General features: G+C 43.0%; 1 protein-coding gene across 2 annotated transcripts in view; it reads left to right on the top strand.

Annotated features, from left to right (window-relative positions):
- The window catches only part of LOC145993941 (protein takeout-like), a 224,376-nt gene that overhangs the window by 183,011 nt on the left and 23,130 nt on the right, over positions 1-18,235 (top strand). For both annotated transcript variants that reach the window (XM_083129906.1, XM_083129905.1), the window contains exon 2: positions 3,149-3,238. In XM_083129906.1, the coding sequence (XP_082986032.1) occupies positions 3,149-3,238 (90 nt within the window). The remainder of the gene's footprint in view (positions 1-3,148; positions 3,239-18,235) is intronic.

Below are 18,235 nucleotides of genomic sequence, written 5' to 3'. Positions count from 1 at the left end.
TCTTGCTCGAAGGTTAGATTTAGTAAATAAAATGTGTATATATTAGGCTCCATTCTTTCACAAATCAAACATTCGATATCGTTGCACCGAAAATAGACTGTGAAATTGACATGCTTGATACGTCTAACCCAGTGACGTGCCCAGGATATTTGAAAAGAGGGGGTGACGTATACCTTTTTTAGTAGTCAACCCTCATTTTGTCATCTTTTGCTGCCTTTGGTAATCTTCTTTTAGGACTGCTGGGCCAAAGGATGGGATTTGACCCCCACCAACCCCTCCTTAGGTACGCAACATATTATTATTTCCTTTTCATAACCTATTGCATGGAACCAAATTCACACTTTTAACGATATGTCATGTAGTACAGGCCAAGTATATTGATATAGATTAATTAGGACAAAAAATGTAATTCACAGGAATACATAAGTGCAAAATATTTACTATTGAAAACTATTTATTATGTACTTTCCCAAATACGTATAATCCTATAAATTACACTTAACCCCTCTCAATTGTTCTCAGAAATTAATTTTCTGATCATACATTTGCATGACCCTCTCTTTGGTATGCTGTTGATACGTTACTTGCTACTAGCGCCGCCACACATATGGTTTGAACATGTAAGTACGGAAGAAAGATGCTCAACTAAGAAAATGAATAGATGTTTCCACTCTTTGGTTTTCATTACAGTACGACTGCTCATTTCAGTGAAGAATGCATGTTATGTTTCTTGTATATTTACCAATTACGTGGCTCCAATGTGAGGTCATTTCATCAACCAATGATCGTTCACTGTCTTCAATTGACTTGCCTGCATGTACCCGCCTTGCAAAATCTTGCAAGATATTGTCAAAGACGTGTCTCATTTATCCCACCCATATTGAAGACACTTAGTGCCAGTATTGTTTCTATATTAAGAATGCGAACAGGTCATGTATTAGTAAATCAACATTTGGCTCGTTTAAAGATTGTGCCATCAACTTCCTGCCAATGCGGAGAAGCTAATCAAGCACTTAATCATTTATTTCTTTGAATGTCCCTTAAGACAAGAATACCGAGACTCTCTATATAAAAACTTACAACATGCACAGGTACCATTTCCGATATCCTTATCTACACTAATATCTGAACCTCGCACCTCAGTTATTTGGATTCTTTATAGTTTCGCTAGAAAACATAGGTTTACTATTTAAACAACCACGATGATTCACTCTACAATTTAAATTAATAACCTCACAAATCCATAAGACCAGGAAGACATTAGTGTTTCGAAGAAAGTGAATGATATTCAACAACAGTTTGGAACATAGAGATTAACAATAGAACCTGAAAACAGCAACTTTGGCTAGAAACTGCAAACGCGATGTGAGCCATAAAATAAAGAAGAAGAAGACACTTGCTGCTCTGACGTCATTGTGGTATGCTATTGTTGTTAGGTAAGGCTTGTTAGGTTTAGCTCTCTTAGTAAATAAAAACTTTTTGGTCAATTCTCGAAATTTTCGATTTGTTTTCGTCTGGATTTGTTTGTAGCTTGTTGACCAGAGGAGGAAATTTTATTGACGAACATCTCGTTCATGATAAGGCAGTTTCCACATGTGCTAGAAAAACCTAAAAGACCACAACTATCGATGTAGTGGTTAACTTTACTCCCACACTGGTTACAAGGTTACCAAAGTTACTCAATGCCAAGGAAAGGGCGGGGAGTGGAGTCAAGGAAAAGCTATAACAAGAATATAAAAAGCTGCAATAACATATCACAATACGGCAGTGAATGTAGCATTACGTAAGACATATCTACCTTCTAGAAAACGCTTGAAAAACGGTATGTTGCAAGTTGCGGTTTCGATCATATGCCATCCTCTTGAGAAACATGCCGCTGGCCTTAAAACCAGCTGGTCGTTTGCCATGTGTGTGCATGTGTGTGTGAGAGTGCGAGGTGGTATGTTGAAGTCGTTTACCTTGACCACTTTGCGGCATCAGTATTCTGTGGCACTTCCGTGCATATTTTTTATTCTTTGTCTCTGGAATTCTAAATTACTTTTTTTTCGTAATTTCCCCGTTACTAAAAGTGAGAGGAAAGTGGCACTTAAATCTAAGGTGACCAGACTTTTGAAACAACAAAACGGAACATTTTCCGTATTTTTCTGAAGGAAAAACGGGACTGCAAAATGTACACATTTTAATGTAAAATTTGCCAGGGTGCGAAATCCTGGGGGGAGGATTTATCCTACCAATCTTGGCCTCAAATAATTTTCGGTGGGGGGGAGAGTTTTTGTTACGACAAACAAAAGATAAACAATTACTTTTAATTTCAAATATACTGTACTAAGAATAATATCGAAAACACACAGAAAGTAGTGTGGTTGTGAGTGTTCAATGCGTTTCCTCTCTTAAGAGATCATTAACAAATCTACATAAATATGCACAATAAAAGTAAAGCAAGAATACAATACAAAAATTGCTATGAAATCTAATTGATTTATATTAACATAAAGCAACAACTTAATAAAAACTTCAACTATTTCATAATTTATTAACATATTTAATGAGTTAGTAAAGGACGTAGTTTGCTACATTATAATATCAATATATTTAAAAGTAACAAATTTATTTATTTTTGGGTAATTAATAATGTATTTTTAATTTAGTAATTGATTTTTACTTTAAATAAAATTATAAATATATATATCGTATAATTTATATGTATGTTTGTGGGGAGGGGGTTTGGAGATTAAGATCTTCCCCCCCCACCAGTCATAAATGATTTCGCACCCTAAAAACTGTTTCATCATAAACACTTATGTTTGAAAACTAAATATATAAATGCTGCGTAAATAACTTACACGTCTTAACTTGGCGTTTACCAAGAATCAGGCTTACAGTTTCATGCATTCTTGTCCTATTGTTTGTGAAGGTAACTTCGAAGTCCATCATATAATGTATGTGGGCATTTCTTCCTAAGTCGAGCTGTACCTTAATGAGGGATCCATTTATTCTCTTTATTCCTTCCTGCATCTTTCTCGATAATGGACTTAGTATACAAACTTTTTGTTTCAGCTGATGTACGTATTTCATTTTCTGTGTGTAGAATTGCAAGATTATTTGTTAATCTATATTACACTATGAATTGCTTTCCTTTTCGTTACAGCGAAAAATCTGGTGAGGTGTGAGAGGAACAATAATTTCAGCAAGTGCATTAGGGAGAATCTCAACGTCCTCCAGCCTCACTTAATCGAAGGTAAGTGGTTTCGTATTCGATGTGGAAATGGGTCTTTTCTGTTTTGATAGATTTCAATATCTACACGTCACAAATTGCTTATCTGCAGGGAGACAAATTTATGGTAAATAAAAACTGAGGAGAGCGGTAAATAAAATGTTAGATCAGCGGTATATACCAGCGTTGAAAAAAAAGAAATTGGCACACAATTTTTCATCATGAGAGGAAACAACACAAAATCACTTCATTTCTAAATTGCATATCTCAAGTGATTTATTCATTGTATGTATTTAAAGGATATCCTTGCTGTCCAACAAATAAAATAATCGCTACTGCACATACACAAACACATGTTGAAAATCACATGATGATAAACATGACACCAATCTTATCGCTGCTACAGCTAGCAAGTTCAATGAAACTGGAAGTTGAGTAGACATTCGCGGGAAGAAAGGAATGCAGCTTGACAGGGAGCGAAGTTTTCGAACTGAGATTATGTGCATGGGAAATCCCAATTTGCAGCGTCTTCCTGATGTGATCGAAGATAAAACGTTATTCAGCTGCAAGTGGTAGGAAACTTTAGGCAAACGTTTCGTTACAAATCGACAGTTTGCGCGCACAACCTCGATTGCCGGTTCTTGCGTGTTTTCTACTTAATTTGATGATATTTCACGGCTATTTCGCCAAAAAGCGTTCATTTCAGTAGTACAGGTGGCCCGGTTCTAAATCCTCATTTGGGGCTCGAATCATCATGTGGGGCTCGCAGTGGTGCCAACTCACCCCCCGAAAATTTCACTAACTGATATTTTGAAGCCTTTCACGGTGTATGTTAACCTCACAAGCAGTGTTGCTAACTCGGCGTAGCCTTTTATGGTGTATGTTAACCTCACCAGCAGTATTTCCAACTCGGCGTAGCCTTTCACGGTGTATAATTTTTTTAGCTTTTTTTTTGTGTGTGAGTGTACATGTGTTTGGGCGAGGCGTAGCCTTTTATGGTGTATGTTAACCTCACCAGCAGTATTTCCAACTCGGCGTAGCCTTTTATGGTGTATGTTAACCTCACAAGCAGTGTTGCCAACTCGGCGTAGCCTTTTATGGTGTATGTTAACCTCACAAGCAGTGTTTCCAACTCGGCGTAGCCTTTCACGGTGTATGTTAACCTCACCAGCAGTGTTGCCAACTCGGCGTAGCCTTTTATGGTGTATGTTAACCTCACCAGCAGTATTTCCAACTCGGCGTAGCCTTCTTTGAGGCTTGGGTTTTTTTTGCCAATTTATTTAAAGAAAATTCTACTATATAATTTTTTACTGGCTAAGCTAACCTACAAATAGGAATTGGCAGCACTGACGAGGCTCGAATTATTATTTGACGCTTGAAACAAATCGCTAAATATAAAATAAAATAACAATGCCTATGAACCTGTTTGGCTTCAGGAAGCAGGCTATGGAGGCATTCGCCCAAAGTGCACCGTCGCCACCTGCGAGCTTGGACCTGTTACCCTCCCTATTATCTAAACTCAACGGTTTGTTGATTATACACTTGAATAGCATCCTGACCCAGTACGACGAGGATGTGGGCAAAACTTTCTACATATTCAACAACAACTTGAATTATTACCAATTCCCCATCTCCGGCAAACTGCAGTTTGACATGAATCCCGAGAATAAAGGAGAGGCCAAAATTTCCTCCGGCAAGAACATCTATCGCATCAAACACGATAGGATGAACAGTACCACCACGTACGATGTATCTGCTGGCGATCGCCTGTACATAGAGCTCTTGGACGACTACGACAAACTCATCCCTTTTTTCATAGAAATGAAAATTAGCTATCCTATAATAAATAACAATAATGCCTAACGATATTTTTGGCCATACGAAACGCGACGACCATGGCGACGAGCTTCTCATGCTCGACGTCAGGGTCAAGAAGTTGCGAAGCGATCTGCAGGCCCTCCAGTCCACGCTCAACTCCAGCCTCCAGTCCGAGATAGCTAGCTTGCAGTCTCAGTGCTTGGACCCTGTACTCAAGATTGATGCAGAGCTAAAATCGCTGCTGCAAAAATACACCGACCTTGCGTCGATAGACAATCTCGACAAGCTGGCACTGAGTGTGGGCAATCTGCAGAACGAACTTCTGAAGCTGCAACAAACGCAAACCTCAGACGTTGAACAGCTGAAACAACGCTTGCAGGACCAAACAAGCAACATCCAGACCGAACTGCAAACTATCATCCAGAGCATTAAAACACAAGACGACTACGATCGCGTGAACGCTAGTATTGCTAAATTGCGCGAACAGTTTCAATTTTTCAAAATCCCTACGTTGGAAAGCATCAAGGCTGAGCTACAAACGGACGCTTTGCATGCGGCCATCAACGAAGTAAAAACTAAACTCCAAACACTGGAGGATTTTATCAACAATCTACCGTCGTCTAGCGAACTGAACGCCATTGCCCGTAGCGTGGCCAACATCAAAGTCCAACTTGAGACCTACGAGGATTTCGGGAAGCTGCAAGGCACCATAACCCATATTGAGGATGCACTTGCTGTCATTAGAAATGATCTGGCGAACGTTCACGATGAGCTGGAAACCAAACTGCCGGGCATCAGGGATACACTGGCCAACGTTCAACAGCAAATCGCCAAACTGGAAAATCTGAATGCAGAATCCGAGTTGTCTCATTTCCATCACTTGATCGACGACATACAGACTAAGTTGGAAACCCTGCAACAATCTACTCCCACCCAGGATGACATAACACAACTGCAAGAAGGCATACGTGCTGCTGCCGATGCCTCCGAGTTGGACGCGGTGAAAAAAGCTTTGGAATCGCTCCAAAACACGGTGGCCACCCTGCCTACCTCTCAGGAATTGAAAAGCGTGAAGAGAACTCTCAACCGAATACTCAAATCCGACGACATCAAAAACATCCAATCCGAAATTGAATCGATACGGGGGTCTGTCGCGACTTTACCTACCAACCAGAACATCACCGAGCTGCATGAATTGTTTGCGGAAATTAGAACCCAGGTCCACGACCTTGTAATACAGAGCTCCAAGTTGACGCTTGTAGAAAGCCTGCAGCAGATTATTGCCAGCGTGAAAGAGCAAATTGGGAGTATCGAGGCAAGTCAGGAATCGACTATAGCTAATTTCAGCACCCAACTACATGACTTAAATGAAAAATTCAAGAGCCTTATTGTCGATGTAAAGATCAAACCAAACTACGACACTGTTGTTCACGCTATCGAGGAACACCTGGAATCGGTGAATGGCAGATTGGAGGATATAGAGACCGAGGTTCGAACCAACGTAAACACTTTAAATGCCAGCATCGACAATCTCAAGTCTACGATTGTCATCGAACTGTACAGCATACCAAACAGAGAGTTCTCCTCCCCTTTCAATCCAGGTTACAAACTCTACATGTTGACTCCTGCAAAAGCTTATCATCAATTTTTCCTCGCTGGCACACTTCAGTTCGTCAAGGTTTCCTACTGGTCTTTGCCTCACGCAACCCACTACCCAATCATGACCGTGACGAACATTGGCGATGAGCCTAAAATAAGAGGAGTTGAGCTGGTCGATTTCACACACCCCGAAAGTCGCGAGACTGCCTATGCCGAAGATGCCACTCAAATTATCGACATAGAAATAGGTGACAAGCTGTATATAGAAAACCCAGCATTGTCTGCAGCCAGAAATCCCATCCAGGCTATATTCTTATTTTCGCGCCATGTCTAGGCAGGGTATCGTGAACGAGCTGCATAAACCTGCACGACGAAACTACAAACGACTGGCGGTGGTGACCAAAGGCGTGGATGACCTTTGGCAGGCTGACCTTGTGGAAATGAGTAGCGGCAACCTGAAAAATTTACATAAAATCAACAAAGGATACAAGTATCTTCTTACTGTTATAGATACATTTTCAAAATTTGCGTGGGCTTTGCCCCTCAAGGCTAAAACAGGTGTGTGCGTAATGGAAGCATTCAAAACTATTTTCAATGAAAGTGGCAGGCGACCTCGATTTCTTCAAACGGATAACGGAAAGGAATTTTACAACTCGATATTTCAACAGTTTGTTCAGAAACAAAATATTCAACATTACTCGACTTTCAGTCACATCAAAGCCAGCGTAGTGGAACGTTTTAACCGTACTCTCAAAACACGCATGTGGAAACGATTCACGCTTCAAGGTAACCACAAGTGGGTCAATGTGCTTCCGGAACTCGTAAACGACTATAATCACAGTTTGCATAGCACGATACGCATGAAGCCTGCCGATGTCAGCAAGTCTGATGAGGCACGACTGATCTCTACTGTTTATTGCCCCAAGTACCGGCCCACTAACAAAAAACCGAAATTCAAAATTGGAGACCAAGTAAGAATTAGTAAATTTAAGCGCATGTTTGAAAAAGGCTTTACCAAAAACTGGAGTACGGAACTTTTCACTGTTGCTCGATTGTTACCCGGTAACCGTCACACGTATATAATAAAAGATAATCGCGACGAAATTTTGAAAGGGCGATTCTACGAGGAGGAACTCTCTAAAACAAAATACCCCAATACGTATCTTATCGAAAAAGTATTACGTAGAAAAGGTGACAAACTGTTGGTGAAATGGCTGGGACTCGAGGAAAAAAGTTGGATCGATGCAAACGAGGTGATTGTGTAACGGGTGCTTGGGATGTGGTGAGGCGACTACCAGATTTTCCCCCGGAGCGTCAGGCTAGGAAAAACGGCGAACTGTTGCCGGACAACATTCGCTGCCTTATTGTCGGACCTTCAGGGTGTGGGAAAACAACTTTACTTATTGATAATTTTCTTCTTGCTCCCGACTGGTTAGATTGGAAGAACAGGCACTTGTATGTTTTTTCCAAAAGTTTGGAGCAAGCAAAATATCAACAGCTGACAAAACTGTACGAAGGGCTGAGCATAGCTACTTTTGCCTCCGAAGTAATGCCACTAGACTGCTGCCATGAAAATTCGGTGGTGGTCTTCGACGATGTCATCCTGGAGAACCATAACGAAATTCGCAATTTTTTTACACAGGGGCGGCACAGAGGCATGGACTGCTTCTACCTTGCTCAGACTTTTTCTAAAATTCCCAAGCAGCTTCTCCGAGACAACGCTAATTTTATTTGCTTGTTTCGTCAAGACCACACCAATTTAAAACATGCTTACGATGATTATGTAGGCGGGGACATGAACTACAATCAGTTTTCCAAATTTTGCTCTTCATGCTGGAATCAAGATGATTTCGGATTCGCCACGATAGACATGACGAGGAAACCCAATGACGGAAAATACAGAAACAAAATAAACAACTTTCTAAACGTTGCGACGTTACAAGAAACGTCTTGACGTATTATAAATAACAAATGATGAAACGCAAACTCGCAGACGACAACTTGAAGCTGCGCGACTACCTGGCCAAACGCTTCAGGGGTTGGAAATCAGAGAATCGCGGAATTTACGAAGAGAAAAAGCGACAGGACCAACCTATTATTGATGCTATAAGTGGACTAGGTAAAGACATCAAAGATGTTACCGAGCAAAATAAAGATTTAATCAACGAGCTCGTGCCACTTGCTGCTCGAAATTATGCTGTGCCTACACCGATATCCAGTATTCACACTACCCCGTTCGAACTTGGAGCTGCACCTCTGAGACGTCAGGTTCTAGGCAGTACCTCTTCGGACAAGGTAGTTGAATTAGGTCCGTTGGCGAGAGATTACCTGAGCACTGGGAAATTTGAAAAGGACGAGGTGTTTGGATTGTACCCCTCTGTGGAACTTAACGAGGGTGTGGTTTGGAAAATTGGAAAGTCAAAAGTTACGTTCGAAGGTGACGACGTGAAAATTAATTTGGGCGAGAAGAACAGCTGGACTAGGTATCCTGGCACTGTGGGCCTGTGGGAACTTATCACCAAAAAGCAACCTAAAGATTACACAGACGAGGATTACCAAAGTTACACAGAAATTTTAATCATGACGGATGCCCTGTACCAAAACAACGATGCAACACAGAATCGCGTAAAATCAAGCAGTGGAGAAAAATACAGGAACCTCATCAAGCCAATATGGAACCAGCTCAAGACTGGCAGCGGTGTCAAACTCTACAATACCCTACCTAAAGAGTTTGTTTGGGTAGACGACGTAAGGAAGCTTGTAGATCGATTGCTGGTTATCGCAGGCGAGGAAAATGCAGGCAATCGCAACTTCCACAACGAGAAAGTGGGCATCATGGACATGATTAGCACCAAGCTTAGCAACTTTATTGTCAACGACAACAAAGGTATAGGTTACCTTATCAAAATCATCAACACCCTGCCTCCCAAATTCTGGAATGTGGCCGAGGGTCGAGGTCTCGTGAACGACATCATCAACAAGCTACCCTTCGAGATGCACCTACCAGGTTACCAATACTGCGGACCGGGTACTAAACTGGAACGGCGACTGGAGAGAGGTGACAAGGGGGTAAATCTGCTGGATGCTGCATGCAAGGATCACGACATTGCTTACAACACATATACGAATTTAGATGCGCGTCACGATGCTGATAAAAAATTGGAGCATGCCGCGTTCGGGAGACTCGTCAGCAGAGACGCCTCGCTGGGTGAACGGGTTGCAGCATTGGGCACGACCATTGCCATGAATACAAAACGAAAATTGGGGTGGGGGCTGTAATTAAATAACATACAGTAAAAAATGTCTACGCATATAACAGACTTACCAACAGAAGTGTTATACAAAATATTTACATTTACTTTCGACGATAGTCACGAGGATGTTAAAAAGCTTATTGATTTAGTTAAAATAACACCACAATTTCGCTTGCCCTGTGAAATGCTACTTCTGGATCATCTGAGAAAAATAAGCGATGTAAAATCTTCTTCTTCTCCCTATGCTCTTTTTCGGGCTGCTGATGAAAAATTGGCTGATAAGATGGACGAACTTCACGAGTGGAGACAGGGGAGGACATGATATACAGACGACTGGTATGCTTCAAATGCTGAAACCAGTAGGATCATCGATCACCTCATCGCATTAGGCAATGCCAAAACTTTTTTCTATAAATAACACACTGTAAAAAATCTACGAGACCAAAAAAATATTTCTTCGATATGGGTGAAAAAATTAGTGACGTCCAGGCATTAAAACAAATGCTAAATTTGTCAGTCGAGTATGTAAAAATTCAGGAATTGGAAGTGGACAAACCTTACGCAATAACTTCCGGTTCAATTGTTGCAACCCAGTATGGTCCCAAAGTACGTCTGTTGCTCAACGGACAATACAGTCTATTTTTACCAGATCGATACGCTAGCATGTTATCCGACGAGAAGCTATCTATTTTAATCGAGAGTACAACTCGAATCGTGTACAAGGGGACAAAAGAACTTCTTGGTAAGAAAACAAAGCACATAATAGAATTTGTTTAATAGCTGCAAAGTATATATAAATAACATACCGTAAAAAAAATTACACGGGAGGGAAAACAAAAAATCTCTGAACATATATAAAATAACATACCGTAAAAAAAAAATTACATCATGAAGCCCAAGGGCGTCGTGTACCAGATACCATATTCGAATCTGAAAACGCTGGGTGCCCTCGATGGGTTACTCACCAAGAAACAACGCGAGAAGAAACGTTCATGCTTGTCTAAAGGACACGGAATGAAATTGCTGCTCAGCACTCCACAATTGAAAAAGTTGCAACATTCGCGGAAGCAGCAGAAGATTGGAGGTTTCATATTCAGCATTCCGGCCATCTTGGCAGCTTTGGGTGCAGTGGGCAGCTTGGCAGGAGGCAGTGCTGCCATTGCCAAAACCGTCATCGATGCAAAAAAGAACAAGGCCGAGCTGGAAGAACAGAAACGTCACAACCTGGCTATGGAAAAGAAGGGGAAAGGTGTGACCAAAAAGCGAAAAAGCAACCTCGATGCTTTGAAGAAATATAAAAAAAAGAAGAAGCCCTGTCCAACTTCGATATTGAATCTCTGATCGAACTGTTGGGAATAAGGAACTTCAGGGGTGTTTTCATGTCCGATTCTCTACCCTCTGCTGTGAAGAAAAAGGAGTATGGCGTGGTCAACCTGGACAGTTACAAAAATCCTGGTACACATTGGATATGCTACCTCAAAATTGACGATAACAATGCATTTGTTTTCGATTCGTTCGGTGGCACACCGCCTGCCAGGTTGGTGAAGTATCTCAGTGTTGCCAACCTCTACTACAATGACAAACGCATCCAGGGTTTCACCGATGTTAACTGCGGCCACCTATGCCTTTCCGTTCTCGCATACATGTCTAAAATAAATAACCCCTCAGTGGAGCATTTTCAGAAAGCATTGTGGTACCTAAAACACCATGGGAGTGTTCCATCTCACCAGCGAGACTTCGGTCTTGAAACTCGCGTTGCATGACGACATCATTTATCCTAAATCTATTGCTCTTCGTGCATTCTACAGCATGTACCTGATACCCAATGTCACGGAGCACAATAACAAAATTACTGTTGGAAATGAAAAAATAGTTATCACGCCAGGACAGTACAATCTGTCTACCTTGCAAGCCCAATTGCCAAGAAATATACTGCTATCTCAAAATTCTGTAACTCACAGAGTTGAAATTGTGTCTGCTACGGAAACAGTAGACCTAGGCACTGTTGGAGAGCTTCTGGGATTCGAGAACAACACAAAGCTCGAACCTGGCATCAAGCACATCGGTGCCAACATTCCTAAATTTCTAGCCATCGAAACTCTGAACATACATTGCAACGTGGCAGAAGGCATGATCACCAAATCCTCGGATGGCATCCCAGGCAGCCACAAGCAGACAGGTATCATCGCTACGTTCAAACCAAACTCTGAATTCATGGAACCGATTATATACACACCCTCACCACCGATATACTTCCCTATATCTCGTAATCGCATAGACAACATAGAATTGGCAGTGACAAACGAAAAAGATGAGGTGGTGAATTTTGCCGGAGCTACTACCACCGCCGTCGTGGAGATTAACGTATAATAAATAACAATCATGGAGCAAATCGAAAGTTACGAGTTGCAATCTTTCCCACCCAATCGTCGCACGTTCGCCAATTTGAACGAACCGAACAGGGAGATCGAATACGATGTGGACGTCGGGGATGGGTTCATTCACCCTCACAGAGCTGATTTGTATATCAAGTTTGATGTGGTGAAGAGAGACAACGGGGAAGCATTTAACGCCAATGCAAATTTAAAACTTGTGGACAATTTTGTGCCGCATCTGTTCTCGCAAGTGGAAGTTAGAAAGCATGGCACCGTCATCGATAGGGTTGACTACCCCGGGATTACTTCTACAGCTGTGGGAACACTGAAACTCTCCAAGAGCGATGCGGCATATTACCAGGCAGGGGGATTCGAAGCAGATACAAAAATCAAAACTCGAAGCCACACAGTACTGTTTCCCATGCGCTTGCTTCCAGGCTTCTTCTCCGACTACACGGAGATTATGTGGAAGGGTGGCTTGCGCGTCACTTTTCGCAGAAGCGCCAATGACAACGATGTGCTGATGCGTTACAGCACCTTGGGTGCAGACGGTGCAGCACTTGCCAACACACTACCCGACGCAGCCAAGTGCGTCATCCAGTTCATGGAGCTGCGCATGCCTGTGGTAGAATACGAATCTAACTACGGTCTCAAGTACAAAGCCGATATTTTGAAGAACCCCCAAGTACCCATCCAATTTTACGGCTACCAGTGCGTGCAGAAACCTGCTTCTGGCAGCCATTTTGAATTTGATGTTACTACGCAGTTCAACAGCATCCGGTACGATATGCCAGAGTTTACCGTCGTGCTCTTCCAGACGGGGAAAGATAATAACCAAGAGAAAGATTCTAGCCAGTTCGATAATTGCAAAATTAAGAATGTTTACCTCAAAAATGGAAGGAATGAAGTTTTTCCACGCGAGAATTATAACTTAAACATTACAAACGATGATTACCTGAAACTTTACGAGGCGTACACAGCTTACAAGAGAGTGACCTCCGGCAATGTGGACGTGTACTACAACCCCGACGAGTTCATAGCTCGCAGACCCATGTTTGTCATCAACACATCTAAAAGAAAACAGGTGGTTGTTAACGATCGTACCAACATCAAGATTGTATGCGAGTTCCACGACGCCTTGCCTGCAGATACTCTGTGCAGTGTCATTCTTATTGCAGAGAAAACATTTGTGTATGACGTCAAGAATGAAAGAGTAACTGAACAGTTTTAGATACAAAAAAAAAAATTAAAAAAATAGCACACAATAAGAAATGTGGAATTTTATATACACAAGTACAAACTACAATAAGCAGTTTCCCAGAAGTTTAATTTTGCTGTGCCATGCATGTAATCGAGGAAGTTGAAGTAAATTAAAATTGATTTTTTTTTTCATTTTGCATTGCCTATTACTTTTTGTTGCACTCTGGGCAGGCCTTACTAGTTTGCAGGCGATAGTGGCCCCACGGAAGTGTATGGACCCCACATTCAAGAATACACCTCTTGTCGTCGTGTGCATCCAGAGCAACTTTCCTGACAATATTAGTTGTAAGCACATGATCGACGCTTTGGATACGATGCTCTTTTTGTAGAATGGGCGATTTTGTTCTGAGGCACTCGAGGTAATCCTCAAACTTGAGGTGCTCCCGAACCACTTGCCTGCTTACACCCTTTGCCTTTTTTGTTACAGAACCCTCAGCCCGGATCGCATAGGCTTTGGCACGAAGTCCAGCAAAGTCCACAATCACATCCCCGTCTTTCTCGTCCTTGAGTTTGCCGGGTATTTTTTTGTTTCGGGGCAGAATTCCATACCGGTTTGGCTGGGGATAGCCCGATGTGTCGAAGAGCTTGACAAGAGCTGGAACTTTGGCTATATCACCATACGCATCGGCCGTGCGAACATGGTACACCAAGCTGTCTGTGTCTGTGTAGAGGAGTGAGATATTGTGGTTGTAGTGTGCACGTAGTATGTCGTAATATGTCTCGAACATGCACAACTTGCTCAGATCCAAAACTGCAGCTCCCACATAGATGGGCTTGTTGAGTAGCACCTCGCCCCGGTTCATGTGAATCAGAGACATCTGTTCGTTGTAAATTGTTCGAGATCTGAACAGCGAGCTTGCAACAAGTCGACGACACTGTGTTTTCTTCGTCACCAACCTCACATCAACGCGATTTCGCACATTCTCCATGGTCTTCCCAAATACCGCATTGTTCATTAATTTGAAAAAATCGCGATCAAGTTCCGAAGTGGCAGCAGTGCGATGTTCGGTGTTCAGTTCGATGTACGGCTTCAACCATGGAGACTGCCTGAACAAGAGCACGCGGTGAACTGCTTTGACCGAGACCCCTTGCTGCATTAACCACTGGAGGTTCCGGTAGTGTAGCACATAACGCTTTTTGGGCTCCAAGTCCATGACGAGCTTTGGTTGATCTGAGCCAGGTGGACACTTGAATTCCGGAGCAGGCGAAAGGTCACAGAATGTATCCTGCAGCTTCTCGGGGAAGTCAAGGTCCACCTCGGCAAAAAACCCAAACTCGTCGCACTCTTTTTCGATGTCGTGGTATAAAGGATCAACCCACTCAAACTGTCCTGTTGGGAGTGGCTGCATCATGGAGTGCCCGTAAAGATTATTCACATCAGTGTACATGATGTAGCTTGATGGTTGGGAGCGGTCGTAACCAGTGGCCATGTGCTGATTGTTGGCGTGTGCGAAGCGTTGCGACACTTGGACCATGCCGCCCCGGATAGCTCTCTCGATGAAAAGCATGATATCAATATCGGAGATAAGGGAAAGTTTAACTTTAGTCAGCAGGAGCATGGCCGACCATGCCAGTCCAGGAAGGCTGTAAAAATATACAGGGTCCAGGTTGTAAATGTTTATCGCAGTCGCCCGGAACGCCTGGAACACATCGCCAAGAAGCGTCACATCAAGCTTCAGGTATGCATCGTGGTAATCACCAAAAGTTCGGCAACCCAACTTGACCCACATAGACTGAGCATGCTTGTACTCCTCGTCGGTAATACCTGAACCTCTCAGCTGGCTGTAGAATTTATCCTGGGGAGGCAGCAACTCTTCTTCGAACTTGGAAGGGTCGGTGACGTATTCGTAGGGGTAGACCCCTTTACGTCTGATGAGTGCGACATCTAAGTTCGGGAAACTTGATGTGGTAATGGCTAGTTGGTCGTCTCTGAGCTTCCCAGCAAGAGCATCCAGGCTTGCCTGGAGGAACCTCAGAGAGTCGAGGAACCGAAGCTCGATGCTCCTGTTTTTTGAGTCGCCGGGGATCGGCACCCACTTGCTGACGCTAATATAACGCTCCTCGTTTTGTGCCAGGACATTGATTCTTGCATTGTCGTACCCTAGATGTGTGACCAAGTGATGGAAATCATATCCCGAGCCATTGTGAAAAAAGACCGGTATGAAGCGCGGGTCCCTGGCTCTCAAGTTACACCTGCTGCACCACGGGCCAATGTAGCTTCCGGTCCCATAATGGTCATGGTGGTGGACCTTTTTGTTATCGTCAGTGAAGACCGAGTTGCAAACAGGACAATTTAGAGCTATTTCGTGCTGATGCTTGTCTTTGGGAGACAGAGGCAGCATGGGCTTGGGGGCCAACAGCACCTTCCCTATCTTGATGGCTTCCTGTTGCATTCTCTCCAGGAAGTGTTTGACCGGGTCGGGATCGCGATACACATAGGGCTCGGAGGCAATATGTTGGTCTCGCCACACCACAACATAGGAGTAACTCGAGGCCTCGTGGATTTGGAAAGGAATGGTAGAGGATGTTTCGGGGTTGGGCTCGCAGTTAGACAGAGGTTGAAGAAAGGCCTCGAAGTCTGCTACAATATAGGCAGGATGCTTCACCATAGCACTGTGCCTGCGAAAGCACTCTACTGCACCAGGTTCGGGCAGGATAGTTCGTGCAGGCTTGTTGGTACCACAGTAGAGCATGTGGCGAGCTAGCTTCTCAGCAGCAATGTTGGGACCTCTGATGCGCCGGTAATCCTGCTGTTCTCGATTGCGAAATGTAGACAAGCACCTGCGACACACCTCGACGTGGTGACTATCACTGCTCCGTTGGCTCGAAACAAGCCGAGAGAGCGAGCGAATGAGGGTGTAATGGTGATGGGTTTCGTCCTTGATGAGCAGGAGGTTGATTTCTCGTGCCTCGTTGTTGTTGCTCACGTTGCTCACGCGAATGGGGTAGACCTCATGTTTGTTCTCGAGACCGTAAACATTGATGGCTAATTGCAGGCCCAACAAGTCACGAGCACGAACCTCAAACTTGCGAATATGCGAGACTTCTACAGGGTAGGCAATCCCCGCCATTGCATCCTCCAGTTCCAACTCATACTGCTTGTAGTGTGCAACACGGCGTGGACTCTTTTCCCAAGGTATAGGGTGCAATGCTGCCAGCACCGACCAGAGGAAGCATTTGGTGTCTTTGTTCTGAATATTGAGAATAGCTTTTTTTGCTTTAACCTCGGGTGGCAGGGCAATATAGCTAGACCCTGCCAGTGGCAGGAATTTGTTAAGTTTCAAACAAAGTTTGTGGGGGTCGCCACACAGCGAACCGCCCGAGCCTTCAGCCTGATGCTCCTCGTGCTTTGCCACAAGCTCCTCGACAAACTTGTCGTAGATGCTGTCGAGGTCAGTGACATCTGCCTGATGCAGTGTTTTTGCTTTTGTGGCATGGAAGAATTTATATATTTTATCAGACGGTTTCTTATACTTGCAGCATAGCACAGCATAGAATTTAGTGGAGTGTGTGGCCAATGCATCGTTGAGGATGGATATTATCTTAGCTCGCTCGCTCCCCAGAAAACTACGCACATCGCAGAAGCTGTCTGATGTTATGTCAAAGTCTTCTAATAAATGCTCAAACGCAAACCGGTCTGCTTTCTTCGCCAGCTTGACGCGTTTGGCAGGTGGCGATGCATCGAGAGAGGTTACTTCTACCTTTCGCTTGGAAGGTTGCGGTAGAGATGTTCCAGTGCTCTTGCAAGTAAGCTGGTGTCGCTTGAAGTTGGGAATAGAAATATTTTTTCCACACTTAGAGCACAGTTTGGTCGCACATATTTGTTTTCCCGGCACACAAGTACGACAGTGCCTTTGAAAATGTTTACTTGACACAGCAGTTTGGCACGTAGGGCAATTTTTTACAGAACGCATAATGCAGAGATTTTTTGGGGGTATGTTATTTAATATCCAATGCTGTGCAATGCAAAATATAATTGTTAACTTTTTTTTTAAAAAAAATCTTTTTTTGAAATATTCTCTATGACCTTACTTAGGTTTTTTCGCCAAATTATATGCTTCTAGTCTCCTATACTTTGGTGGAGCCCGTTCAGGTTCTATCCCCCGCCATGTGGGTTCCTCTGCCAATCCAGCAAAGGTGAGAAATCAGCGCTGTGCTCCGGCTTTAGACAGCCAATAGAAATTTTGCTTACTTAAACCAATCAGAAAACACCACGTATAAATTATTAGCCAATCAAAATCTCTGTTATTTTAGCTATCATATAAAAAAAATGCAAAATATCCCAGTTTCAATTCGATCCATTTATCTGAATCGAAGAAACCGACAATTCACATATCCCCATATCATTGTATGCTTGCCCTATTAGCACCTCTTTTGCTGTTGTGCTCAATTAGTTTTCACTAATTGGCGATTTTCTTGAAGAGGTCTAATAGAACAAGATACGGCGGTATGAGAAATATGCAAATTTAAAGATATTTTAGCGAATTACGCCGGCATAAGCTAAGTTCGTATTGCTAGAAGGCCTTCGTCGTTGCAAGTCACCTAACCCATTCACTGGCAAAAAAAATTAAAAATGTTGACGTACTGAAAAAAAATAACTTGTCCCACTCAAGCATTCATCGAGTTCCAACATTTGTACAGAGATGGCTCTGTTGTTGTCGCTTATCAAATATATATATAATTTTGGAATATCTCTTAAACGGTACGAGATAGCC

This window comes from Lepisma saccharinum, chromosome 10 (genome assembly GCF_977018435.1).
Source record: "Lepisma saccharinum chromosome 10, izLepSacc3.1, whole genome shotgun sequence".
Classification (NCBI taxonomy): domain Eukaryota; kingdom Metazoa; phylum Arthropoda; class Insecta; order Zygentoma; family Lepismatidae; genus Lepisma; species Lepisma saccharinum.
This window is presented reverse-complemented; position numbering and strand designations above follow the sequence as displayed.